The 27,532-nt window shown below is 43.0% G+C and overlaps 1 protein-coding gene across 1 annotated transcript in view; it reads right to left on the minus strand.

Annotated features, from left to right (window-relative positions):
- Nucleotides 1-516: 516 nt before the first annotated feature.
- opn4a (opsin 4a (melanopsin)) overlaps nucleotides 517-27,532 on the minus strand; it is a 68,912-nt gene continuing 41,896 nt past the window's right edge. Inside the window, exons 4-11 of the mRNA XM_064932279.1 lie at nucleotides 26,230-26,433; nucleotides 24,541-24,712; nucleotides 24,246-24,410; nucleotides 23,962-24,069; nucleotides 19,107-19,302; nucleotides 18,373-18,534; nucleotides 2,620-2,688; nucleotides 517-756 (exon numbers count right to left, since the gene is read on the minus strand). Of these exons, the coding sequence (XP_064788351.1) occupies nucleotides 517-756; nucleotides 2,620-2,688; nucleotides 18,373-18,534; nucleotides 19,107-19,302; nucleotides 23,962-24,069; nucleotides 24,246-24,410; nucleotides 24,541-24,712; nucleotides 26,230-26,433 (1,316 nt within the window). The remainder of the gene's footprint in view (nucleotides 757-2,619; nucleotides 2,689-18,372; nucleotides 18,535-19,106; nucleotides 19,303-23,961; nucleotides 24,070-24,245; nucleotides 24,411-24,540; nucleotides 24,713-26,229; nucleotides 26,434-27,532) is intronic.

Consider the following 27,532-nt stretch of genomic DNA (forward strand, 5'->3'; position numbering starts at 1 on the left):
AATGGGTGTGGCTGAAATAGCCGAATCCATTAATTTGAAGGAGTGTCCACATACTTTTGTGTATATATAGTGTAGATCACTCAGATGGCCATCTCCAGCTCAGATCAGTGCTGCCTGTTTCAGTCACAAATGCATTACTACACACAACAGTTCTATATCATCTGTTTCAGCCATCTTTCTCTTGCAGATCTAAGAGGAGGGGACCTGAGCTAGGGGAAATGTTTGAAAGGGATTTGAAATGGCTGGGCTTCTTGTATGATTGTAGCTCACTCAGATGACCTGGTGAAAGTTTAGCAGACAACACAACCTATCCCATTTGCTTACAGTAGATACCAAACTGCAATTCTGTACTTTGTCACCTTGCACATTAACAAAGCAACAAAACAAAAACGTTTTAATAAAGAACATATTCACCAGGGGGTTAACTTGACTTTTAGAAAAGTTGCATGTTGAGTACAGACCCTGGCATTTACTATAAATAATCAAGTGCTGTACATAAAAACTGGGTGGTTGTGATCAGATGAGTGGTGTAGAGCCATCACTGTTAGAGGGAAGTGTTGACCCCTGCTGGACACTCTCCCGTGGCCCCTTAGTTACAGATCCTACATCTACACTGCCACTGGCTGGCCTAGTACTGGAACCATGGGAACTGGCTTTAAGGACAGGTAAGAAGGGGCTGGTCTCAGAGGTGATGACGATGCTGGGAATCCGGCCAATCATTCCTCTAGTTATGGTGCCTTCTGACGAATCTCCTGCCTATCGATGTCAAACAGGAGATGAGAACAAGAACATAAAATGCTAAATGATTGACTTTCACACCCAATTGTCTAGCTATGCAGCATAGCACTATAAGACAAAGATTGGATTTATGGTTTGACATTAATTTCACTAAAAGACAATCCTTGAAGGATAAAAGGCTAGCTAGACCTGGGATGGTTAACTTTAATGGCGGTGGAGGCCACAAAGAAATTGTGGGGCTGCGGTGGCTTGTGGGTCTGCATACCCCCATCAATATCCACATGTCGTCAGAACCAGCGGCCCTAAGCAAAATTTGGTTTGGATTTATTAACTACAATCAGGTAAGATGTGTTTTTAATTGTGGTGCCGCTCTGCACACACCGACGTGTTAGCCAGCTAGCTAACGTAAGCTATGGTCCAACTCTAAGCCAACTCTCGTAAGTCCATAGATTTCAGAGGTTTAAAACGGAATGATATAAACCGGATCTTTTTTGGAGTTCGAACCGGTCCAGAACTTTATTTTGCTCGTCAGAACAGTGAAACAAGTCAGTAAGACAAGTCAATAAGAAAAATTTCTTATTTTCAATGACGGCCTAGGAACAGTGGGTTAACTGCCTGTTCAGGGGCAGAACGACAGATTTTGTACCTTGTCAGTTCGGGGGTTTGAACTTGCAAACTTCCAGTTACTAGTCCAACGCTCTAACCACTAGGCCACCCTAGGCTCTGTCCAGAACTAAACGATTGGGAAATTGTTTTGGTTCCAACCCCTGGCAGGGCGCTAGATTAATTGACCAATTTAATAGCTGACGGGTGGGCCAATTGAGTGACTGTCAGTGACTGACATAACAAGAGAAAAACTGCTGATGCACAACCAAATCTTGTGTATTTTAATATACAGTAAGTTGAGACCAGACTGAGTAACCCCCAAAAATAATAAAAATATATATTTTTGTCTTTGGAAATTGATCTGCGGGCGTACAAAAGGGGGTTGCCCATCCCTGAACTAGACCATTAGATTAATTTTCCTTTGTCTTTACAGATCAGTGTCAATATAATCAGCCACTCGCGTTCCTACCCTGACATTATCAGCACCGACTACAAATGAAAGGGAAAGTGGCAATATTTCTCCCCCGTTGGCTTAGCCTGCCACCAGGCATGTCGCAGGACAGTTAATTGTGTCTCTCATTCATAAACCAGGTTAGTCCGCTACAACATTTATTAAGATTAAACAGCAGTGATTTATCAAGGCCACTTGTTCTGTGCCATCTGCATGCCTGCTGTCTGCTCATGGCCAATCCCTGTCAGACTGCACAGGAACGCATTCACATCAGTCATATTTGGCTATGGCAGAGACTGTAGACAACGGTTCCCCGAATTTGGCCCAATTTCCCCAAATTTTTAATATTATTTTATTTATTTGTTGGACATAAAGTACTTTTAAAAGCAGCAACTCAGCTCCAAATGATTTTCATTTCCACGCATGAACGAGAGATATATGTGATTGTTTACAATTGTAAGCAAGGTTTGACATTGTTACGTTTGAGTCAAATATTATATCTGGGCTTCTTGAAGTCTACAAATGATTTGTAATTATGTTCCGGGCCCCTGACCATCCACTCAAGAAAAGAATCTGCCTGCGGCTGAATCTAGTTGATGGTCCCTGCTATAGTGCCTTCTCTATGGGAAACTGGGATCCATATTACGTAGATGGGATCAAGAGGGTAGAAAACAGGGGGAAACATGTTGTGTTATTTTTCAGACTGAGAGAAGATTAAATAGGGCACCAGTGCTGCATTGTTTTTTATTGGAGGTAGGTAATGGCAAGCCACACTAGATGATACAGCCACGAGGAATTAACTGATACTAATTATGGGTACTTACACTTGGAGGGAAGCCGTGGTCACTGTGGCCCACGCCTGTCATGGAGATGTTGTCCATGGCATTAGAGCTCTGGAAGATACAAAATACATGACGTAGAGGTTGGTTCCTGCTATTATAATAAGTGACAACTCTGAGTCATTTCAATGTGAAACTCAATTAAATTCCAGTCACACAAAACACATTTGTTGGGTGACATGTAAGTAAAGACGTACTAATAATTGTAGGGATTGGTCACTCCTTATATTAAGAGGAGACACACAACAATTGAGGATCTTAAATTTTCACCTGAAATGACATAATCAAATCTAACTGCCTGTAGCTCAGGCTCTGAAGCAAGGATATGCATATTCTTGGTACCATGTGAAAGGAATGTAGGAGAATATAACACAATAGATCTGGTAAAAGATAATACAAAGAAAAAACCAACCGTTATTTTCTAAATTTTTTTGTACCATCATCTTTGAAATGCAAGAGAAAGATCATAATGTATTATTACAGCCCAGTTGCAATATACATTTTGACCACAAGATGGCAGCAGCGTCTGCAAAGTTTTAGACTGATCCAATGAAACATTGCATTTCGGTTCAAAATGTTGTATCAAGACTGCCCAAATATGCCTAATTTGTTTATTAATAACTTTTTATGTTAAATTGTGCACTCTCAAACAATAGCATGGTATTTTTTTCACTATAATGGCTACTGTAAATTGGACAGTAAATTTAGATTAACAAGAATTTAAGCTTTCTGCCAATATCAGATATGTTTATGTCCTGGGAAATGTTCTTCTTACTTACAACCTCATGCTAATCGCATTAGCCTACTTTAGCTCAACCGTCCCGTGGAAGGGACACCGATCCCGAAGAACACTTATTTAAGCCTTCATAAAATATTTGATTTTGAATGGGCGAATATTGACATCAACAATCAGGCTTGAAAAGTCAGTGTTACAGTCCATAGTGAGGTTATACACACCTTGCACAGTCTTCACATTTTGTTGGCTTAAAATGTAATCTAAAATAAATTGATTTAATTTGATTTTTTTCCTTACAGACCTATACAACCTACTCCACATTTTCAGAGCAAATTTTAATTATAGACAATTTTCCAAATTATAAAAAAATGAAGATGTCTTCACACCCCAGAGTTAATACATGGTGGAAGCATTTTTGGCAGCCATTACAGCTGTGAATCATTTTTAATAAGATTCTACAAAATTGGCACAACTTTTACGGCAACATATACTGACTGTATCCATTGATTTGTTAAAATTGCTCATACTCAGTAAATTTGGTTTGGAGTCGTTGGACAGCTGTCTCTGATTTTCAAGCAATTCTACAGTGCATTAAGAAAGTATTCAGACCCATTGACTTTTTCCACATTTTGTTTACGTTACAGCTTTATTGTCATGGCTTTCGTTGTGGGAAGGAGGAGCGGACCAAAATGCAGCGTAGTTGTGATTCATTTTATTAAATACGGAAACTATACACGATAAACTAACAAAATAACAAATGTACGAAAACCGAAAACAGCCCTATCTGGTGCAAAACACAGAGACAGGAACAGTCACCCACAAACACACAGTGAAACCCAGGCTACCTAAATATGGTTCCCAATCAGAGACAATGACTAACACCTGTCCCTGATTGAGAACCCTATCAGGCCAAACACAGAAATAGACAAACAAGACATCCAACATAGAATGCCCACTCAGATCACACCCTGACCAATCAAAACATAGAAACATACAAAGTAAACTATGGCCAGGGCATGACAGTTATACTAAAATTAATTTGATTTTTATTTATTTTTTTATTTCACCTTTATTTAACCAGGTAGGCAAGTTGAGAACAAGTTCCCATTTACAATTGCGACCTGGCCAAGATAAAGCAAAGCAGTTCGACACATACAACAACACAGAGTTACACATGGAGTAAAACAAACATACAGTCAATAATACAGTAGAAAAATAAGTCTATATACATTTTGAGCAAATGAGGTGAGATAAGGGAGGTAAAGGCAAAAAAAGGCCATGGTGGTGAAGTAAATACAATATAGCAAGTAAAACACTGGAATGGTAGATTTGCAATGGAAGAATGTGCAAAGTAGAGATATAAATAATGGGGTGCAAAGGAGCAAAATAAATACAGTAGGGGGAGAGCTAGTTATTTGAGCTAAATTATAGATGGGCTATGTACAGGTGCAGTAATTTTTGAGCTGCTCTGACAGCCGGTGCTTAAAGCTAGTGATGGAGATAAGTGTTTCCAGTTTCAGAGATTTTTGTAGTTCGTTCCAGTCATTGGCAGCAGAGAACTGGAAGGAGAGGCGGCCAAAGCAAGAATTGGTTTTGGGGGTGACCAGAGAGATATACCTGCTGGAGCGCATGCTACAGGTGGGTGCTGCTATGGTGACCAGCGAGCTGAGATAAGGGGGGACTTTACCTAGCAGGGTCTTGTAGATGACCTGGAGCCAGTGGGTTTGGTGACGAGTATTAAGCGAGGGCCAGCCAACGAGAGCGTATAGGTCACAGTGGTGGGTAGTATATGGGGCTTTGGTGACAAAACGGATGGCACTGTGATAGACTGCATCCAATTTATTCAGTAGGGTATTAGAGGCTATTTTGTAAATGACATTGCCGAAGTCGAGGATCGGTAGGATGGTCAGTTTTACAAGGGTATGTTTGGCAGCATGAGTGAAGGTTGCTTTGTTGCAAAATAAGAAGCCAATTCTAGATTTAACTTTGGATTGGAGATGTTTGATGTAAGTCTGGAAGGAGAGTTTACAGTCTAACCAGACACCTAGGTATTTGTAGTTGTCCACATAGTCTAAGTCAGATTCGTCCAGAGTAGTGATGTTGGACGGGCGGGCAGGTGCACTATTTCATTTTTGGAAGAAAAACGTTCCCGTTTTAAACAAGATATTTTGTCACAAAAAGATGCTCGACTATGCATATAATTGCTACTGTTGAAAGAAAACACTCTGACGTGTCCAGAAATACAAATATCTTCTCTGTGCGTGCCCTTTAACGTGAGCTTCAGGCAAAACCAAGATGACTTGGCATCCAGGAAATGACAAGGATTTTGAGGCTCTGTCTTTCATGATCTCCTTATATGGCTGTGAACGCAAGAGGAATGAGTCTGCCCTTTCTGTCGTTTCCCCAAGGTGTCTGCAGCATTGTGACGTATTTGTAGGCAGATCGTTGGAAGATTGACCATAAGAGACCACATTTACCACGTGTCCGCCCGGTGTCCTGCGCAGAAATTGGTGCGCAAAAGTCACCTGCCAGTATTTTTCCATGGGGCACAGAGAGAAGCAAGCTTCCACAGAACTGCATGTCAATGAAGAGATATGTGAAAAAAGGTTTGGGCAGGATTGATTCCAAACAACGTTTGCCATGTTTCGGTCGATATTATGAAGTTAATCCGGAAATGTTTCACGTTGTAGGTGACTGCATTTTCGGTTGACAGTGTTTCGGGTAGCCAGGCGCAATGTAGAAAACTGGGAAAGATTTCTCCTACACACAGTGCTTTCCAGGAAACACTGCGCATTTGGTATGTGGCTGGGAGTCTCCTATTGAAAACATCAGAAGCTCTTCAAAGGTAAATGATTTTATTTATTTGGTTATCTGGCTTTTGTGAAAATGTTGCGTGCTAACATGCTACACAAAATGCTATGCTAGCTTTCATACTCTTACACAAATTAGTCAATTTCTATGGTTCAAAAGCATATTTTGAAAATCTGAGATGACAGTGTTGTTAAGAAAAGGCTAAGCTTGAGAGCAAACGTTTATTTTAATTTTTATTTGCGATTTTCAGAAATCGTTAACGTTGCTGTGCCCTGGACACCATATGTGAACGGATTGCCCCCATCACAAGATAACCAAATAAATAAAATAATTTACCTTTGAAGAGTTTGATGTTTTCAATGAGGGAGACTCTCAGTTACATAGCAAATGTTCAGTTTTTCCTGAAAGAATCTTTGTGTGAAAATCAGCTCCGTTTTGTACATCACATTTGGCTAGGAATATCTATGACCGTGTTTAAATTCAGTCACCAAAACGTTCAAAATTTTCCGAATTAGGGCATCAGCTTAATGTAGGATGGAAACATGGCAAACGTTGTTTGGAATCAAGCCTGAAGATTTTTTCACATATCTCTTCATTGTGCAGTTCGTGGAAGCCTGTTTCCCTCAGAATCGCATGGAAAAATACCAGCAGCTGAAAAACGTACCAATTTCGATTGGAGGACACCTGGTTGACACCTGGAAAATGTAGTCTCTTATGGTCAATCTTCCAATGATATGCCTACAAATACGTCACAATGCTGCAGACACCTTGGGGAAACGACAGAAAGGGCAGGCTCATTCCTCTCGCATTCACAGCCATATAAGGAGACAATGTGAAAACGGAGCCTAAAAAATCCTGCTGGTTTCCTGGATGCCGTTTCATCTTGGTTTTGCCTGTAGCTCCCGTTCAGGGCACCCACAGAGAATATCTTTGCAGTTCTGGAAACGTCAGAGTGTTTTCTTTCCAAAGCTATCAATTATATGCATAGTGAGCATCTTTTTGTGACAAAATATTGCGCTTAAAACGGGCACGTCTTTTTATCCAAAAATGAAATAGCGCCCCCATAGCATCAAGAGGTTTTAACATGCATGAAACCAAGGCTATTATGGTTACAGAAGTCATCAAAAGAGAGCGCCTGGGGAATAGGAGTGGAGCTAGGCACTGCAGGGCCTGGATTCACCTCTACAACACCAGAGGAACAGAGGAGGAGTAGGATAAGGGTACGGCTAAAAGCTATGAGAATTGGTTGTCTAGAACGTCGGGAACAGAGAGTAAAAGGAGGTTTCTGGAGGCGATAAAATAGCTTCAAGGTATAATGTACAGACAAAAGGTATGGTAGGATGTGAATACAGTGGAGGTAAACCTGGGTATTGAGGGATGATGAGAGATATTGTCTCTAGAAACATAATTGAAACCAGGTGATGTCATCGCATGTGTGGGTGGTGGAACTGAAAAGTTGGATAAGATATAATGAGCAGGGCTGGAGGCTCTAAAGTGAAATAAGCCATTAAACACTAACCAGAACAGCAATGGACAAGGCATATTTACATTAAGGAGAGGCATGCTTAGTTGAGTGATCATAAGGGTCCAGTTAGTAGTGAGGTTGGGTGGGGTAACAGCAATTCAGACAGCTAGCCGGGCCATCGATAGCAAGCTAGCATAGGATGGAGGTCTGTTTTTAGCCACCTCGTGCATTTCCGTCGGTAGATTAGTGGAGTTCCGTGTGGTAGAGGGGATCAATCCAATTGGCAAAATAGATGTAGTTATAGTGACCCAAGAAAAATTGTCCGATAGATCTATTCAGATAGCAGCCGATAAGATCGCTAACGATTAGCGGGCCGCAGATGGGCGTTCAGGTAACGTCACGACGGAAGGGCCAGTTGGATAACTTCCTCGAGCAGATAATGTCGGTAGTCCAGCCATGAAGGCCCGGTGGGGCTCCGCGTCGGCAGTAAAACGGGTCCGGATAGGTGATTGTAGCCCAGGAGTGGCAGATGGAACTCTTCAGCTGGCTCGCTCTGGAATAATTGATGTTTGCTCCGGGATCAACGTACGCCAATAGTCACAATGATAGCAGCTAGCTAGCTGCGAGATCCAGGTGTAAATGTCCAGAGCTTTTAGTTGAAATCCGGGGATATGGAGAGAAAAACCGCACCAGCATATGGTCTCAAGGGGTCTGAGGATCTCATCTCGGTACCTAATGGCAGTCAGGCTACCTCTGGCGAGCACATGGAGGGCTGTGCGGCCCCCCAAGGAAATGCCACCCCACACCATGACTGACCCACCGCCAAACAGGTCATGCTGGAGGATGTTGCAGGCAGCAGAACGTTCTCCACGGCGTCTCCACACTGTCACGTCTGTCACATGTGCTCAGTGTGAACCTGCTTTCATCTGTGAAGAGCACAGGGTGCCAGTCGCGAATTTGCCAATCTTGGTGTTCTTTGGCAAATGAAAAACGTCCTGCACGGTGTTGGGCTGTAAGCACAACCCCCACCTGTGGACGTCTGGCCCTCATACCACCCTCATGGAGTCTGTTTCTGACCGTTTGAGCAGACACATGCACATTTGTGGCCTGCTGGCAGTAATTTTGCAGGGGTCTGGCAGTGCTCCTCCTGCTCCTCCTTGCACAAAGGCGGAGGTAGCGGTCCTGCTGCTGGGTTGTTGCCCTCCTACGGCCTCCTCCACGCCACACAGTGGCCTCCATTCTGAAATGTAAGAAGTTTGGAAGCACCAAGACTCTTCCTAGAGCTGGCCGCCCGGCCAACTGAGCAATCGGAGGAGAAGGACCTTGTCAGGGAGGTGACCAAGAACACGATGGTCACTCTGACAGAACGCCAGAGTTCCTCTGTGGAGTTGGGAGAACCTTTCAGAAGGACAACCATCTCTGCAGCACTCCACCAATCAGGCCTTCATGGTAGAGTGGCCAGATGGAAGCCACTCCTCAGTAAAAGGCACATGACAGCTCGCTTGGAGTTTGCCAAAAGGCACCTAAAGGACTCAATATTCTCTGGTCTGATGAAACCAAGATTGAACTCTTTGGCCTGAAGGCCTAGAGTCACATCTGGAGGAAACCTGGCACCATTTCTACAGTAAAGCATGGTTGTGGCAGCATCATGCTGTTGGGATGTATTTCAGCGGCAGGGACTGGGAGACTAGTCAGGATCGAGGGAGAGATGAATGGAGCAAAGTACAGAGAGATCCTTGATGAAAACTGCTCCAGAGCACCCAGGACCTCAGACTGGGGCGAAGGTTCACCTTCCAACAGGACAACGACCCTAAGCACACAGCCAAGACAACGCAGGAGTGGCTTCGGGACAAGTCTCTGAACGTCCTTGACTGGTTCTGCCAGAGCCTGGACTTGAACCCGATCTAACATCTCTGGAGAGACATGAAAATAACTGTGCAGCGATGCTCCCCATCCAAACCGACAGAGCCTGAGAGGATCTGCAGAGAAGAATGGGAGAAACTTCTCAAGGAGAGGTGTGCCAAGCTTGTAGCGTCATACCCAAGAAGACTTGAGGCTGTAATCGCTGCTAAAGGTGGTTCAACAAATTACTGAGTAAAGGGTCTGAATAGTTACGTGAATGTGATATTTCATTGTTAATACATTTGCAAAAGTTTTTTAAAAATCTGTTTTTGTTTTGTCATTATGGAGTATTGTGTGTAGATTGATGAGGAATAACAACAATTTAATCAATTTTTGAATAAGGCTGTAGCGTAACAAAATGTGGAAAAATTCTGTTTTTTTTTTAATTATTGTCCGGCCAAATGAATTGTAGGCAGATCTTTGAATAGGTGGTTCTGTTGTCTTACGATGAGGTTATTTTTTATTCATATTGACCCTGACCTCTGACCTGACCTTAGACGGCAGTGACTGACGTCTTGCTTGGTACACCCACTGGAAGATGTTTCCATTACGATTTTTTTTATATACAAAATAATTGTGTTAATATAATTATTTGTATGTGGCTGTCAGTGTCATATAGTTTTATATTTGTATCAGCGAAGAACAATACATAATACCAGGGTAAACCTTTGAGCCAGCAGCCCAAAGGTAAAAAGCAGTAACTGAGGTTAGTGATGGCAGCTGCTGCCTTTTTCCTTGGTTTCACTGTAACGTTTGCTGTTACTGCAAAATATATAAGACAGAACATGGACACAATGCAATTGGGATCAAGAAGAAGGTAAGGATATGTTGTAGGACAGCTGCATTTGAAGTGTGAATTTAACCTACATAGCAGTCAATACAAACTGACATCTATTAGCATAACAATGGCATTCAAATGGGACAACAAAGTGTCTTTTAGTTGGTTTTGGGTAATTTCATGGGTATTCCGGGACATGGTATGTAGTGCTTTTGCATAGCCTAACTGGACTCCGGCATGAAACCTGATTTTGTTGTTTATTTTCAGAAATTCTGAAGTATCTGGATGGTCAGTGGAGGATGTCTGCCAGTGGCTTCAGCAAAATCAGTTGGAGGACTACACCTCACCTTTCCAAGGTTTTACATTTCAATAAAAAAAATCAATTGCATACTAGGTCCAACCAAAACTTCACTTCTGCTTTTAACCCAACTACCATGTAGCTCTTGTTGTGGGGGTGTTATAACTGCTATGCTCAAGGACCAAATGACAGATTTTTTTCACCTAATGGTTCTGTAATCCCTGTGCCTGACTACATTAAGGAAAATGTGAATGATGATGACTCTGATCTCGCGTGGGCGCCTGCAACTAATGTTGTTGAGTCCATGGACTTCAAAACTGAAGACCTAGTTAGAGGCCTTATGAGAAACCTCTGCATGTTTATGATGAAGATCAGAGAGAAGCATTGTGTGACTGTGCAGAGCAGTATAGTGGAGGATCATAATTTTTGTTAAACTTGGAAAGTCAGTTAAGAACAAATTCTTATTTACAATGACGGCCTACGCCAAACCCTCCCCTAACCTGGACGACGCTGGGACAATTGTGCGCCGCTCTATGGGACTTCCAATCACGTCCGGATGTGATATAGCCTGGATTCGAACCAGGGACTGTAGTGACACCTCTTGCACTGAGATGCAGTGCCTTAGACCACTGCGTCACTCATTGTTACTTACCTTTACCAACTGGGGGCGGCCTGTCAGGAAGTCCAGGATCCAGTTGCAGAGGGAGGTGTTTAGTCCCAGGGTCCTTAGCTTAGTGATTTGAGGGCTCTATGGTGTTGAACGCTGAGCTGTAGTTAATGAATAGCATTCTCAAATAGGTGTTTATTTTGTCCAGGTGGGAATGGGCAGTGTGGAGTGCAATGGAGATTGCATCATCTGTGGATCTGTTGGGGCGGTATGCAAATTGGAACGGGTCTTCACTGAAAATGTCAGTGAAGACACTTGCAAGTTGGTCAGCGCATGCTCGGAATACACCTCCTGGTAATCCGTCTGGCCCTGCGGCTTTTGCACAGCAACCAAAGACGAGAGCTCACCATGCGCGACTCAACAAATTACAGCTACCACCTGCAGGCAGTCCAAGAAAACCCAGAAAATGCCAGAGTCTATGGTGTTAGAAGTCCATGCTACGTCTCTGAGATGACATATGCAACTTTAACCTTCATGTATTTATTCCCCTCGATGTGATGCATTACTTCCTTGAGGGCATCATGCCTGGGAATGGTGTTACACCAAAAAAAATGTGATCATATTACTCCAGTGCTAGCCTCCCTACACTGGCTTCCTGTCAAAGCAAGGGCTGATTTCAAGGTTTTACTGCTAACCTACAAAGCATTACATGGGCTTGCTCCTACCTATCTCTCTGATTTGGTCCTGCCGTACATACCTACACGTACGCTACGGTCACAAGACAAAGGCCTCCTAATTGTCCCTAGAATTTCTAAGCAAACAGCTGGAGGCAGGGCTTTCTCCTATAGAGCTCCATTTTTATGGAACGGTCTGCCTACCCATGTCAGAGACGCAAACTCGGTCTCAACCTTCAAGTCTTTACTGAAGACTCATCTCTTCAGTGGGTCATATGATTGAGTGTAGTCTGGCCCAGGAGTGGGAAGGTGAACGGAAAGGCTCTGGAGCAACGAACCACCCTTGCTGTCTCTGCCTGGCCGGTTCCCCTCTTTCCATTGGGATTCTCTGCCTCTAACCCTATTACAGGGGCTGAGTCACTGGCTTACTGGGGCTCTCTCATGCCGTCCCTGGAAGGGGTGTGTCACCTGAGTGGGTTGATTCACTGATGTGGTCATCCTGTCTGGGTTGGCACCCCCCCTTGGGTTGTGCCATGGCGGAGATCTTTGCTGGCTATACTCAGCTTTGTCTCAGGATAGTAAGTTGTTGGTTGAAGATATCCCTCTAGTGGTGTGGGGGCTGTGCTTTGGCAAAGTGGGTGGGGTTATATCCTTCCTGTTTGGCCCTGTCCGGGGGTGTCCTCGGATGGGGCCACAGTGTCTCCTGACCCCTCCTGTCTCAGCCTCCAGTATTTATGCTGCAGTAGTTTATGTGTCGGGGGGATGGGGTCAGTTTTTTATATCTGGAGTACTTCTCCTGTCCAATTTGGTGTCCTGTGTGAATCTAAGTGTGCTTTCTCTAATTCTCTCCTTCTCTCTCTCGGAGGACCTGAGCCCTAGGACCATGCCCCAGGACTACCTGACATGATGACTCCTTGCTGTCCCCAGTCCACCTGGCCGTGCTGCTGCTCCAGTTTCAACTGTTCTACCTTATTATTATTCGACCATGCTGGTCATTTATGAACATTTGAACATCTTGGCCATGTTCTGTTATAATCTTCAGCCGGGAAGAGGACTGGCCACCCCACATATGCTCTCTCTAATTCTCTTTCTTTCTCTCTCTCGGAGGACCTGAGCCCTAGGACCATGCCCCAGGACTACCTGACATGATGACTCCTTGGCAATCTCTTGTCTGCAAATAAGAGGTTGCAGTCATCAGAGTTAAGTTCACACAGAATAGGAGTTCTGATGGGAATGCAGGCCCAGCATCAAAGGCAGCCAGGGTTTATGGTTAACCTTACCCCTACCCCTAAACCTAACCTTAGTTCCAGCAAGTGTTTGCTTGTCAACAAAGTTGCAGCTAATCGTTTGAGTATATATGGACCATACAGTATATGCGACTATCCAATGAAGTGGGAACATAATTTAAAAATCAAGAGCTTTACCTGTGCATATGTGTATTTGTGTCATACAGTGCCTTGCGAAAGTATTCGGCCCCCTTGAACTTTGCGACCTTTTGCCACATTTCAGGCTTCAAACAAAGATATAAAACTGTATTTTTTTGTGAAGAATCAACAACAAGTGGGACACAATCATGAAGTGGAACAACATTTATTGGATATTTCAAACTTTTTTAACAAATCAAAAACTGAAAAATTGGGCGTGCAAAATTATTCAGCCCCCTTAAGTTAATAGTTTGTAGCGCCACCTTTTGCTGCAATTCGCAAGGCACTGTAGGTGACGAATGGCGAGCATGATGTAGAGCAGGGGTGTCAAAGTCAAATGGACGGAGGGCCAAATAAAAAATTTAGCTACAAGCCGAGGGCCGGACTGTTCGAATGTTCATTGAAAATTTTTTAAATGACGCATATAGTCTAGTGAACCTAATTGAACCTACTGAAAACCTAACAAATATATTCCAATATGATCAGATAAATAAAGCAATATTTTCTTATGGCTCTGTCAGTAATCTTTAATTTTCAACAGACACAAAAGACAAATTTCCTTTATATAAAAATCCCCATAACATGAACATTAAATGAAAGAAACCGGTATTCAAGGCACCATCAGTAGCCTATATTTTCTATTTTAGCAAAAGTGGGCTAAATTTACTTCAAAGAAAAAAACAATAATAGCAATTTTCTATCATCCACTCAACTGAAATATTTTTAAAATATAATTGGATTGAAATACAATAAAATAAAGTGCAAAAATCTATTAATCAAAAACAACACTTTGTTTAAGGAGAAGTAACATGCAGTGAAAACAAATATTAAACTTTAACTTTTAAACTTGAACTGAGTAAAAACTCTAAATATGTGATTGCACAGTAATGTTCACTTGTTTGAGGTTGAGGGTGATACTTGGTGGTGTCCCATCTTTTCCACAAGTTCATCAATGTTCGGGGTAAGGCTCTGAGCTGAGGAAATCCTCAGAATTGAGTGGAGGTGTTCAGCAGTAAGTCGACTTCTGTGTGATGTTTTGTTCAGGTTCATCAAAGAAAAAAGTTGTTCACACAGGTATGTGCTGCCAAACATAGACAACGTTTGAGCAGCCTGGATGCGCAGCTGGGGCATTGTGTCGGGGAGGAAACGGGCGAACTCCGCAGCACCCACTGCCGCATATTTTGCCCTCAGTGCATCATTGCATTGGAGGTCAATCAACTCCATTTGGAGGTTTGGTGGTGAGCTTTCCACGTCAACAGCAAATGGGTTACCGAGCAGTTCCAACCTGCTTTTTTGTGCTTCAAAGTCAGCAAATCGGCGTCGAAAGTCAGCGGCAAGCATACCTATTTTATCAGCCAACTGTGCGCTCGGGAACGCACTGGTAGAGAGCTTCTCTTTCATGGTCTGGCAGCTGGGAAAGTGGCTCAAATTTTCTTTCCGCATCTGCGTCTCCCACAGAGTCAGTTTGGTTTTAAATGCCTTCACTGTACTGTACATATCAGAGATGACATGATCCCGACCCTGCAGCTGCAAGTTCATTGCATTCAGATGACTCGTAATGTCACACAGAAAAGCCATTTCACACAGAAACATTTCGTCTCGGAGTTGTGTTGTGTCTTTCCCTTTGCTGTCCAAGAACAGACAAATCTCCTCACGAAGCTCGAAACATCTTTGAAGCACCTTTCCCTGGCTTAGCCATCGCACCTCTGTGTGATAAGGCAAATCACCATGCTCCGTTTCTAACTCCGTCAGAAATGCCTTGAACTGGCGGTGATTCAAACCTTTGGCTCTGATAAAGTTAACTGTGCGCGTGATGATGCTCATTACATGCTCCATTTTCAAGGCTTTACCGCACAACGCTTCCTGGTGTATGATACAATGATAAGCTGTCAGCTCACCTGTCGCGTTTTCCTCTTGCATCTTTTCCCGTATCTTCGCCACCAGTCCGCTCCTGTGTCCACACATCGCAGGTGCTCCGTCGGTTGTCAAACCCACGAGTTTTTCCCAAGGCAGCTCCATCTCATTTACACATCTTGACACCTCTTCATACAAATCATGCCCCGTAGTTGTGCCATGCATAGGACGTAAAGCCAAAAACTCCTCTGTCACGCTTAGGCTGGAGTCCACTCCGCGGATGAAAATTGACAACTGGGCAATGTCAGAAATGTCGGTGCTCTCATCCACAGCCAAGGAATATGCAATGAAATCTTTTCCCTTTTTCACAAGCTGCTCTTTTAGATTGATGGACAACTGGTCTACTCTCTCGGCAATGGTGTTTCTGCTCAGACTCACATTTAAAAAGAGTTGCCTTTTTCTGGGCAAACTTCGTCACAAACTTTAATCATGCAGTTTTTGATGAAATCCCCCTCCGTAAATGGCCGGGCTGATTTAGCGATCTCTTCTGCCAAAATAAAACTGGCCTTGACAGCAGCCTGGCCTTGTGATTTGGCTTTTTTGAACAGAGCCTGTCGAGATTTGAGGCCTCGTTTTAATTCCTCTGCCTTTTGTAGCCTTTGTTCCATGTCCATATTCTTGTTTTTGTCCGCGTGTTTCGTTTCATAATGTCGTCTCAGATTATACTCTTTCAGTACCGCCACACTTTCTCCACACAGAAGACACACAGGTTTTCCAGCTACCTCCGTGAACATATACTCCGACTCCCACCTTGTTTGAAACCCCGGTTCTCAGTGTCCACCTTCCGTTTTGCCATTTTTGATGGGTATCTGAAAGTTAATTTTACTGTGATGCTGACGACTGCTGTGCCAATAAATATTGAAATGAAGCAGCCTACTGCTCGGTGCGTCACCGTTGCATTGTGGGAAATGTAGTATTGGTGCGTGTAAAAGATCTGCGGGCTGCCGGCTTGCTGCGGTCTGCGGGCCGGTTCTAATAATAAATCAAGATCATCCCAGGGGCCGTAAAAACCTTCTCGCGGGCCGGATGTGGCCCGCGGGCCTTGACTCTGACATATGTGATGTAGAGCTACTTGGGGTGGCCTGTCTGCTACACCACTTTTGAACCAAGTAAGTAACAGTCATTTTATTGTCAAAATATGCTCACTGGATCATGAATATGAAACAAACTCACTTTTTTTTAGTTCGGTTACACATTTGCTATTTTTTAAATCAAGTTAAACCTCCAGAAATAAAAAAATATGTGCAAATTATCTTTTCAGATCTTCTCAGAAATGAATCAAGTCCATGGAATGGATATAGACAAAAAGATAATTCAAGGACTCTGCAAGGCTAGTGGCAAAATAATAGCAGCGGTAGAGAGGCGAGGCATGGGTGAGGACCTGCTATTTCGGGTATTTGCTCTTATTCCTTCCCTTTCTCTAATGTAGCCTATACAGTACATAATACATAAAAAATATGTATTTTGTAATAGAATTGTAATACACATTTTTTTTGCAAATGTAGTAAGATCTTTACTTTACTTTTGCCCAGGACTCGAGACCCCAGCAGCGATCCTGCTCTTGTCCTAACGCTTCAATGAGGACCCGAGTGGCCTTTATGTCCGTGACAAGGTATGTCTCTGCACAAATAATCTGGTTCTTCATAAACATAAGTGTGCATGCTTATATAAAACTACATCTGAACATTTGTGATGTTCTTAATAAGTTGCGGTGTTCTGGGTATAAGGGAAGTTGGGGTAAAGTTACCAGGGCTGGTCATAAAGATGGCAAACTTCCTAACATAAATAAGTGGTTGTTGGGCAAGTGGTTGTTGGACACACACACACATATGCGCACACACACACACACTAAAGCAAAAAAATCCAATCTGTATTTAGCATCAAGTCTACAATATTGTTAGTTTACTTTAATTCATTTTTAATGTATGTCGTTTTTATTGTATTTTATATTTTCACCATGAGAGTGAAAAGCACTATACAAAGTAAATGTATTATTTATTATGTTCTGACATGTCTGCAGAAATGTTCCAATGTTTTTTTTGTGTTTTGTTTGGTAAATTGTTCATTCACATTTGTGGTGCCACCATATTAACAATGAATTATTTAAATCAATATTGTCATTGTTATTCAAATATTTTTGTATAAGGGTGGATGGTGGACAGGGAGTAAAAAAATTTTTTTTTTACATTTAATTAACAGTGAAATCTAACCTCTCAATAAAGATTATAATTGTATCACAATATGTTGTAAAGAGATTTAAGACACATTTAAAAGACAATTTTTATTTGTAATGAACCCTGATAAGACACATCAGCTACCTCTATATATCCGCTTTACAGAAAAATGTCTGCTGACCCTATGCGATTGCTCATACAATTTAAAAAATAGATTCTTATCCTCCAATACAGATTGCCTCTACAAGTACTGTGCTCCATAGAGCTAGATTGTGTTCTCATGGGGGCACCCTATACCACAGTTAATAAAACACTGCTTTAGCAGGTGACATCACATTTTAAATAGTAACACTGAAAGACGCCATAAAGATGAACACGTTTCAAAAATGTCAAAATTGGATTAGACGTCTATGGTACAGCAAAGCCCTCCTAAAGCTTCCTCCCTGGAGTGACCCCTCTGCTGTGGATTCATCTTACCATCCTGTCTGTAACAAGGTGCCAGATTAATTTAGGAGCCATGCGATTGGCTGACACAAATCCAGGGGTGCTTTCCAGGCCAATAGTTGGTTTAATAGATTTGTGGCGGACTACACAGAAGAATCCTTTATGATGGAAATGTATACTTAGTTCTTGCCTAATTCTCCTACGAATCTTGTTGCAGTACAGCAAGTGTGTTACTGTTTGATTAGGTGCTTCTTAGGTAGAGGCACTGAATGTTAGGTACCATTGGTGGCATTCATGTGTATTGATGTTGGGAGATGAGCACATAAGTGCAAGTGGGATTTTTTTAAACCCTAAATTGGCTTACTTACTAACCTTTACTGTGTTAGACAATGCATTCACATGTTCTGCCTCTAGAGCCCAAAATATCCTCCACACATTCGGTACATTGTCACACATGTGAAAGAGGACAGGGAGCAGGCTTGACCTGACCTTGCATTGATGTGTTAGTTACCTTCTCAAAGATACCAGAGTCGTGGCTCTTCATCTTGGACTTGGAGCTGGAGGGCTTGAAGTGTGGGAGCTCGGCGGTGTCCTTACTGATATCACAGGACACCTGGCGGCTAGCCGGCCAGGAGACCATACTGGAGAGGTCAGCCTCAATATCTGTCCAGGCCTGGGGGATGGAACCATTACATAAATGTCAGACACACACACACACACACACATCTCATGATTTCATATCAGGACATATTTATTCATACCAGCAGCATACCACTGCTGGTTTGCTTCTGAAGCTAAGCAGGGTTGGTCCTGGTCAGTACCTGGATGGGAGACCAGATGCTGCTGTAAGTGGTGTTGGAGGGCCAGTAGGAGGCACTCTTTCCTCTGGTCTAAAAAAAAGAAATGTACCAATGCCCCAGGGCAGTGATTGGGGACACGGCCCTGTGTAGGGTGCCGTCTTTCGGAGGGGACGTTAAACAGGTATCCTGACTCTCTGAGGTCATTAAAGATCCCATGGCACTTATCGTAAGAGTAGGGGTGTTAACCCCGGTGTCTTGGCTAAATTTCCAATCTGGCCCTTAAACCATCGCGGTCACCTAATAATCACCAGTTTACAATTGGCTCATTCATCCCCCTCATCTCCCCTGTAACTATTCCCCAGGTCGTTGCTGCAAATGAGAATGTGTTCTCAGTCAACTTACCTGGTAAAATAACAGATAAATAAATAAAAAATTAACAAAATACCGATTCGCTGTCGGAGGCGGAAGAGAGGCGGGACTTGACAGTGCTGGTGCGGTGTAAGCGGTCACAGATGTCGGAGGTCTGGCTGGTGACCGTGGATCGTCGGGTGGACATGAAACTGCTGTTGGTGGATTGCAGGTCGCGTCTACGTACACACAGCAAAAACCCCAGGCATGGGATGTACTTGGCTATGGCCATCCTGAAGACCAAGAGTGCAGGGGCAGATTTAGGAGATTTAGGTCCAGAGGTTAACTGATATATTTCCTCTAGCATAAGACAGAAAGGCAAAGTACAAGGCGACACCATAGGCAGTCTGATGGGACAGAACATGGCAGGGACTTGGCCTGATGTATCATGTCAGAGGAAACAATCTAGGTGCCCTATACAGTTTATTAACCCTTGGCATCCTTCCTTTGTGGTGAGAATAAAATAATGTCCAGTTGTATTAACATCCAGGTTAATGAGTGATTGTAGAGAGGAAAGTTTAGTCTGATCTAGAGTTGCACAGTGTATGAAAACAATGGTAGTTTTTAAATACTAGAACATGAAAAACGGTCCAGTATTATAATTTGTTACTTTCGGGTCTTCTACCAAATGTGTCTCAGATTTTGAAAATCAACTTAATGGTTTGAATTTATTCTAAAATGTATTAAGTTTATGGTTCTGATTTAAATTACGTTCAGCTTATAAAGGCCTCATAAAGCCTTCATAATGCCTACATTATTACTACATAAATGTGTTAAAGTATCTATAACCGTATGTCATGCTTTAAAAGGGTTCATAAATGTGGCATAACTGTGTGACATAAACAAGGTCTCAGGTTAGAGAGGAGAAGCCTCATGAGGTATTGGTCTGAACCAGTATTGGTCGGTAATTCATAATTGATTATGGTAAATCATGCAAATATAAATTGTCTGTGTATAGCCGTATATAAGACAACTGCTGTGTCTACCTTGGCAGAGCTCCTGATTGACATGTGTATATTGGTGCATTGAGTTGGTTGGAACCTTTCCAGCGTGATGACAAATAAAGGATTATTAATTTAAGATTGACTTTGAGTGTCCCTGTGTAAGAATGACCACGACACCCACTATGTCGAATATGATCTAAACATGCTTTATAAAGGGTGACATGTTTGGTCGAAGGATTGGAATGCGCTCTAAAGTGAAGTCATGGTAGTCACATTACACCTAATCTCGTTCCAAGACCCCCCCCAAATGTGCTGAAGGCCTGGTCGACCAACGCATCAAACTTGGCCTTCATTAGTTAGGGTTAGCTTTAACAAGTCACATTTTTGCCATAACTAGGACTTTGTTACTGTGTTAACTAGTGACGATGACAATAACTTTACTCAGTAAGGTCACTCCTTTAGAATTCTATGGTCACTCCCACCTACTGTAGGCCAACTTTGAATAGTTGATATCCCAGGCTTCTTGCTGTGTGTGCAATGGCCTGGGGGGCGACATAGGCACCATTGTAACAGGTTGTAATCAAGCCCCTTCTTAACTTTATTTTTAGAACTGTACCATTGTTTAAGGGCTTGTAAGCAAGCGTTTCACGGTAAGGAATACCTATTGTATTCGGGGCATTTTTTATTTGATTACACAGGAATGTGAATAGTGTAGCTTGTCCCTGAGCTGGCAGAAAAGTGTTGAACAAATCAAAATATATTTGAGATTTTTCAAAGTACAGTGGCCACCCGTTGCCTTGATGACAGCTTTTCACACTCTTTGCATTCTCTCAGTCAGCTTCACCTGGAATCCTTTTCCAACAGTCTTGAAGGAGTTCCCACACATGCTGAGCACTTGTTGGCTGCTTTACCTTCATTCTCTCAACCAGTTTCATAAGGTAGTCACCTGGAAGGCATTTCAATTAACAGGTGTGCCTTGTTAAAAGGGAATTTGTGGAATTTATTTATTCTTAATGCGTTTGAGTCAATCAGTTTTGTTGTGATAAGGTAGGATTGGTATACAGAAGATCATAAGTCCATATTATGGCAATGGACATTGTCGTTTGGTCTGATGAATCCAAATTTTAGATTTGTGGTTCCAAACACCTTGTCTTTGAGAGACGCAGAGTAGATAAACAGAAGATCTCTGCATGTGTGGTTCACACCGCGAAGCATGGAGGAGGAGGTATGATGGTGTGGGGGTACTTTGCTGGGGACACTGTCAGTGATTTATTTAGAATTCAAGGCACACTTAACCAGAATGGCTACCACAGCACTCTGCAGGGATACGCCATCCCATCTGGTTTGCGCTTAGTGGGACTATCATTTGTTTTTCAACAGGACAATGACCCAAAACACACCTCCAGGCTATGTAAAGGGCTATTTGACCAAGAAGGAGAGTGATGGAGTGCTCCATCAGATGACCTGGCCTCCACAATCACCGGACCCCAACCTAATTGAGATGGTTTGGGATGAGTTGGACTGCAGAGTGAAGGAAAAGCAGCATATGTGGGAACTCCAAGACTGTTGGAAAAGCATTCCTCATGAAGCTGGTTGAGAGAATGCCAAGAGTGTGCAAAGCTGTCATCAAGGCAAAGGGTGGCTACTTGGAATAATCTAAAATATATATTTTTGGTACAACATGATTACATATTTGTTATTTCATAGTGTTGATGTCTTCAGTATTATTCTACAATGTAGAAAATAAGAAAAACTTTTGAATGAGTAGGTGCGTCCTAACTTTTGACTGGTATTGTAAGTTTCGTAGATTTTTCACAGACCTCAAAAGTAATCCCCGATGTGGTTCAAGCATTGTTGTGAACACAGAAAGTCAAATGTTGTTGTTTTTCTACTAAAAAAGTTTGAAAATAATTGGGGAAAATCTGAAAAAAATGGGGGAAATCGAAACCTGGAAAACAAAACTGAGAAAATGGAATTTGGGGGAAAAAACTGAAGTAAAGCAAAAAGTGTAAATGGATTTTAAAAGGCCTCAAAGTTCGTTATTTTTGCTGTGCATGACTGCACTTTGGAGTGTGAGTCATCCTGCAGCACAGCATGTTGGGGAAAGTTGAGGTTAGGTCCAATATTGACAATGCACCTAAGAGGGAAAGCATTTCGGCCACCCTAGAAATGTTTTAGAGTAATGTAATATATACAATTTAGCAGACGCTTTTATCCAAAGTGACCTCCAGCGATTGGTGAATAAATGTTTACATATGGCGTGGTCCCGGGAATCAAACCCACTATCCCGGCATTGCAATGACAGTGTTATAAATGCTTTGTGAAGCCTCCATTTAACATGATTTATAAGGCTTTTTTAAAGTGGTGCTTATGCCACCCTTTATAAAGCACAGGTTTATGTCATATTTGACATAGTGGGTTATGTCACATTTGACGTTGGTGGTTGCCACACAGTTAGGCCATATTTATGAACCCTTTATAAAAGGTATGACATACGGTTCTAGATGATTTGTAACACATTGATGCAGTGTTTATGCAGGCTTTATGAAAGCTTTAAAAAGCTGCACGTCATTTACCAAAGCGGGACCATGTTGGGTCAAAAGACATGACCAGAATGCATCAGTGATTCATATTCCCTTGCAACTTTCTGAAGTCTGTATGTGGGCAGTGCGCATATTTCTACCGTTTTGTGTAGCCGTTAGAGATGCTAATGATAACCTTCAGCTAAGTCTTCAGGTAGAAAGGCTTTTTCAAAAACCTTCTCTGTCACGCCCCTGATCTGTTTCACCTGTCCTTGTGCTTGTCTCCACCCCCCTCCAGGTGTCACCCATCTTCCCCACTTATCCCCAGTGTATTTATACCTGTGTTTTCTGTCTGTCTGTTGCCAGTCCGTCTTGTTAGTTCAAGCCTATCAGCTTTTTGTCTCAGCTCCTCTTTTACCCTCTCTATTTCACTATCTGTGTCTTACCTTGATACTCTCAATTAAAAGTTAAAGCTAGAATCCTTGGTTGCTACATCCATTTTCGGACTAATACATGTATGTTATATACCCAAAATGTAAACAAACTGTTTAGCCTCAAAACATGATTTACAACTATAATTTTGATATCATGTCCTTGCATCCATAGCTCTGTCTGTGAATGAGAGTTATATTTCTCCAGGCCCATCCCACAGCTTTTTAACAAAACAAAATCTGGTTGAATCAACGTTGTATCCACGTCATTTAAACCAAAACATATGTGATGCTGTTGAATCAACGTGGAAAACTGATTGGATTTGAAAAAAGTCATTAAATTAAGGGAAGTGACCATTTTCTTCCAAACCAACTTTTAACCTACAGTTAATCCAATGACATGGCGACAGTTTTTCACATTGATTTCACATGAGTTGACAACTCAAACAAATGTAAATCAAAACTTGATGTCTAAATGGCGTCTGTGTCCAGTGGGAAGGCGGTTGAACGCTTTTATTGTTTCAACTGTAGAATCTAGCCAAGTACAAAGTAATGTACTGTACAGTATGCCTACTGGACAGAATTATGATTATTTGTTGCAATCCAGTGTGCAACTCCAAACTCATACACATACACAAAAGAATCACCACTAACCAAACAACAGTGCAAACTAGGAGTGATCTCCTGATGTAAGAAGTGTTTGGAACTAAGAACTACTGTGGCAGCAAGACTACAGTACCTGTACTTGGGGTGGCAGCAAGACTACAGTACCTGTACTTGGGGTGACAGCAAGACTACAGTACCTGTACTTGGGGTGACAGCAAGACTACAGTACCTGTACTTGGGGTGACAGCAAGACCACAGTACCTGTACTTGGGGTGGCAGCAAGACCACAGTACCTGTACTTGGGGTGGCAGCAAGACCACAGTACCTGTACTTGGGGTGGCAGCAAGACCACAGTACCTGTACTTGGGGTGGCAGCAAGACTACAGTACCTGTACTTGGGGTGGGTGATGGCATAGATGATGGGGTTGTGAATGGCTGAAGCCTTGGCGATCACAGCAGGCACTGAGTTCATGTAGGGGGTCAGAAAATCGGTATACCTAAAGGGGACATGAAGAGGGCAGAGAGAGAAGGCTGTTAGGCTTGAAGGTAGAATTATACAATATAAATTGTACCTGAATGGTCAAGGTATGAATGTTGTGGCTGCGTCAATGCTTTTAGAAGTGGGTGTGTATTGCGTCTATATAGGCTAGTATAGTATATCAAAACCACTCACCCTGAAAATGCGGTCAGGGCAACAGCAGAGTAGGGGGACCAAGAGATGACATAGAGGAGGATGACAATAAGAGCGATCTTTGCCATCTTCCACTCATTCTTCAGCCGATGGAAACTCTTAATGGAGTCTCTGGTGCTCCCAGTGCCGTTGATGTTGGTTACAGCCCTATGACACACACACAGATTTAGTTTTTCATTTGAGAAATTAGAAATGCTTAGAGAATCCAATGCAGTAACTTAATTTGACACTTCCAGTGACATCTCTAGACCAGCTCTCTGGTGTCAAATCCACTCACTTGTTAGTTGTACGTATGGCTCTGAAGATGAAGAAGTAGCAGTACATGATGACGATCAGGGGGATGAAGAAGACAAAGGTGAAGAGCAGCATGGTGTAGGCACGCACGGACGGGGTAAAGGTCACATAGTCCCATGTACAGGAGGTCAACAGACCCTCAGGAACATAGGCACCTTGGGGAGGGAGGGGGGTAAGGGAGAGACGAGAGGAAAAGGGAAGGAGAGATAAGGGGATAGAGAAAGGAGGAAAGGAGGGAGGGAGAGGGGAAGGAGAGACGAGGGGATAGAGAAAGGAGGGAAGGAGAGGGGTAGGGGGTAAGGGAGAGGGAAGAGGAAAGGGGAGGGAGAGACGAGGGGATAGAGAAAGGAGGGAGGGAGAGGGAAGAGGAAAGGTGGAAGGAGAGACAAGGGGATAGAGAAAGGAGAGAGAAGGGGATAGAGAAGGGGATAGAGAAAGGAGAAAGAAGGGGATAGAGAAAGGAGAGAGAAGGGGATAGAGAAAGGAGAGAGAAGGTGATAGAGAAAGGAGAGAGAAGGGGATAGAGAAGGGGATAGAGAAAGGAGAAAGAAGGGGATAGAGAAAGGAGAGAGAAGGGGATAGAGAAAGGAGAGAGAAGGGGATAGAGAAAGGAGAAAGAAGGGGATAGAGAAAGGAGAGAGAAGGGGATAGAGAAAGGGAACAGAGAGGGGGAAAAGGGTAACATATGGAGAGAGACAATGTTCTTTCTTCAACACCACTTCAAAGTCATCTACAAGTTGTTCGTCATGCATCATCCATTGAAGCCCTGCTATGGTAAAACAATCAGTCAGGGAAAGCAAAGGACATTCGCATCAATAGGAAGACACAAGAAAACCAAAGTTTGGATCAAGGGAGCACTTCTGATTAACTAAATGCTCTGGACGATCAAAGCCTCAAATTGTATAACGGCCCAGTTTTGTTTTGCTTTCATGTTATTCATGTTTTTTCCCCAGAGGGGGTGAAATGATGTGGTAATCTGCGGAGACGGGCAAAGATGGGGACGTCAGATGGGTTTAAGGAGACAGACGCCCTTCGTGTTGTCAGATAGGACATTCGTGTTGCGAAACCATGTCTGGGTTGGCACGCCTGCATGCAGAGCCCAGCCCCAGACTGCTGCAGGAGGTAGCCAGTCCATGATCTCCTATCCCTATCCCTCTCCCCAAACCCCCTCTACATTGTCTGAGTTAGTGTCACCCCAAGGTCCTTTCCAGCATATCACCCATTAACGTGCTGGATACATTTGTTATTTGCCAGAGATACACACAATGATGGGGTACGAGTAATTCTGAGGACAGCATACTGTAAGGCCAGGCCCATGTGAGGCTTATGAGGGGCCCATTCCAGCCAGTTCGCCCACTAGTTTAATTTAATTCCTTATCACTGAAAGATCTCAGGCAGCTCAGAACACCTGATCCAATGCCTAAATCCTCATTCCTAAACTAAGCTACTGCTAACTGGAGTTCAAAGAGAGAACACAGAGCCAGGGGGAGCACTCGTTCTCGCTGTCTTTCTATCTTGCTGTCTTTTTTAGCTCTTTCTAACACATGCATACACTGACACAACCACAACTCTCCCATACAGCGTGTACAGCCCTGGCATACTGGATCTCATCCCAATATGTGTGTATGTGCGGATGCGTGGGAGCGTGATGATCATGTATGTGTGGACTTACTCCAGCCGAAGAAAGGGGGCAGGCTCCACCCCAGTGAGTAGACCCAGGCAGCCGTGAGGACGAGCAGGGCTCGTTTCTTGGAGAGCACCCCAATGGAGGCCAACGGACGCGTGATCACAAAGTAGCGGTCCACTGCTATCACCGTCAGAGTGATCATAGAGCAGATCCCAAATAGAGCCCCGCAGAATGCATACAGCTCACAGCCTAGAAGACACAGAGACGGAGAGAATACAGTTAACTACTGAGATAAAAGGTGGGAATAGAAAAGAAACAGATTGATAGAGAGTCAGAGTACTGTTGGTGTGTTGTAATGCCCCCTGTGGGTGATAGTCACTCCATAGCCTGGATAATGATCAGCAGAGAACAGGTCAAACACAGGGCCAGCCGGCAGGGAGAGTGGGCCTAGCAGAGGGTAATACTGACTGACCCCATCTCAGATTCACACCCAACATTCACCCTGTTGTGACACCCATCCACCTCCACTCTGCAGGGACCAGAACATATAGAGTATCAGTCAAAAGTTTGGACACACTCACAGTACTCATTCTAGGGTTTTTCTTTTTTTGTATTATTTTCTAAATTGTAGAATAATAGTGAAGACATCAAAACTTTGAAAAAACACATATGGAATCATGTAGTAACCAAAAAAAAGTGTTAAACAAATCAAAATGTATGTTATATTTGAGATGCTTCAAGGTAGCCACCTTTTGCCTTGTTCAGTCAATTCGGGACATTTCAAGACCTTTGAAAGTTTCTTCAAGTGCAGTCGCAAAAACCATCAAGTGCTATGATGAAACTGGCTCTCATGAGGACCACCACAGGAAAGAAAGACCCAGAGTTACCTCTGCTGCAGAGGATAAGTTAATTAAAGTAACCAGCCTCAGAAATTGCAGCCCAAATAAATGCTTCACAGAGTTCAACAGACATCTGAATGTCAACTGTTCAGAGGAGACTGTGTGAATCAGGCCTTCATGGTCAAATTGCTGCAAAGCAACCCCTTCTAAAGGACACTAAGAAGAAGAGACTTGCTTGGGCCAAGAAACACGAGCAATGGACATTAGACCGGTGGAAATCTGTCCTTTGGTCTGATGAGACCAAATATGAGGTTTTTGGTTTCAACCGCAGTGTCTTGGTGAAACGCAGAGTACGTAAATGGCTGATCTCGGCATGTGTGGTTCCCACCGTGAAGCATGGAGGAGGTGGTGTGGGGGAGCTTGGCTGGTGACTGATTTATTTAGAATTCAAGGCACACTTAACCAGCATGGCTACCACAGCATTCTGCAGAGATACGCCATCCAATCTG

This window comes from Oncorhynchus masou, chromosome 23 (assembly GCF_036934945.1).
Source record: "Oncorhynchus masou masou isolate Uvic2021 chromosome 23, UVic_Omas_1.1, whole genome shotgun sequence".
NCBI lineage: Eukaryota > Metazoa > Chordata > Actinopteri > Salmoniformes > Salmonidae > Oncorhynchus > Oncorhynchus masou.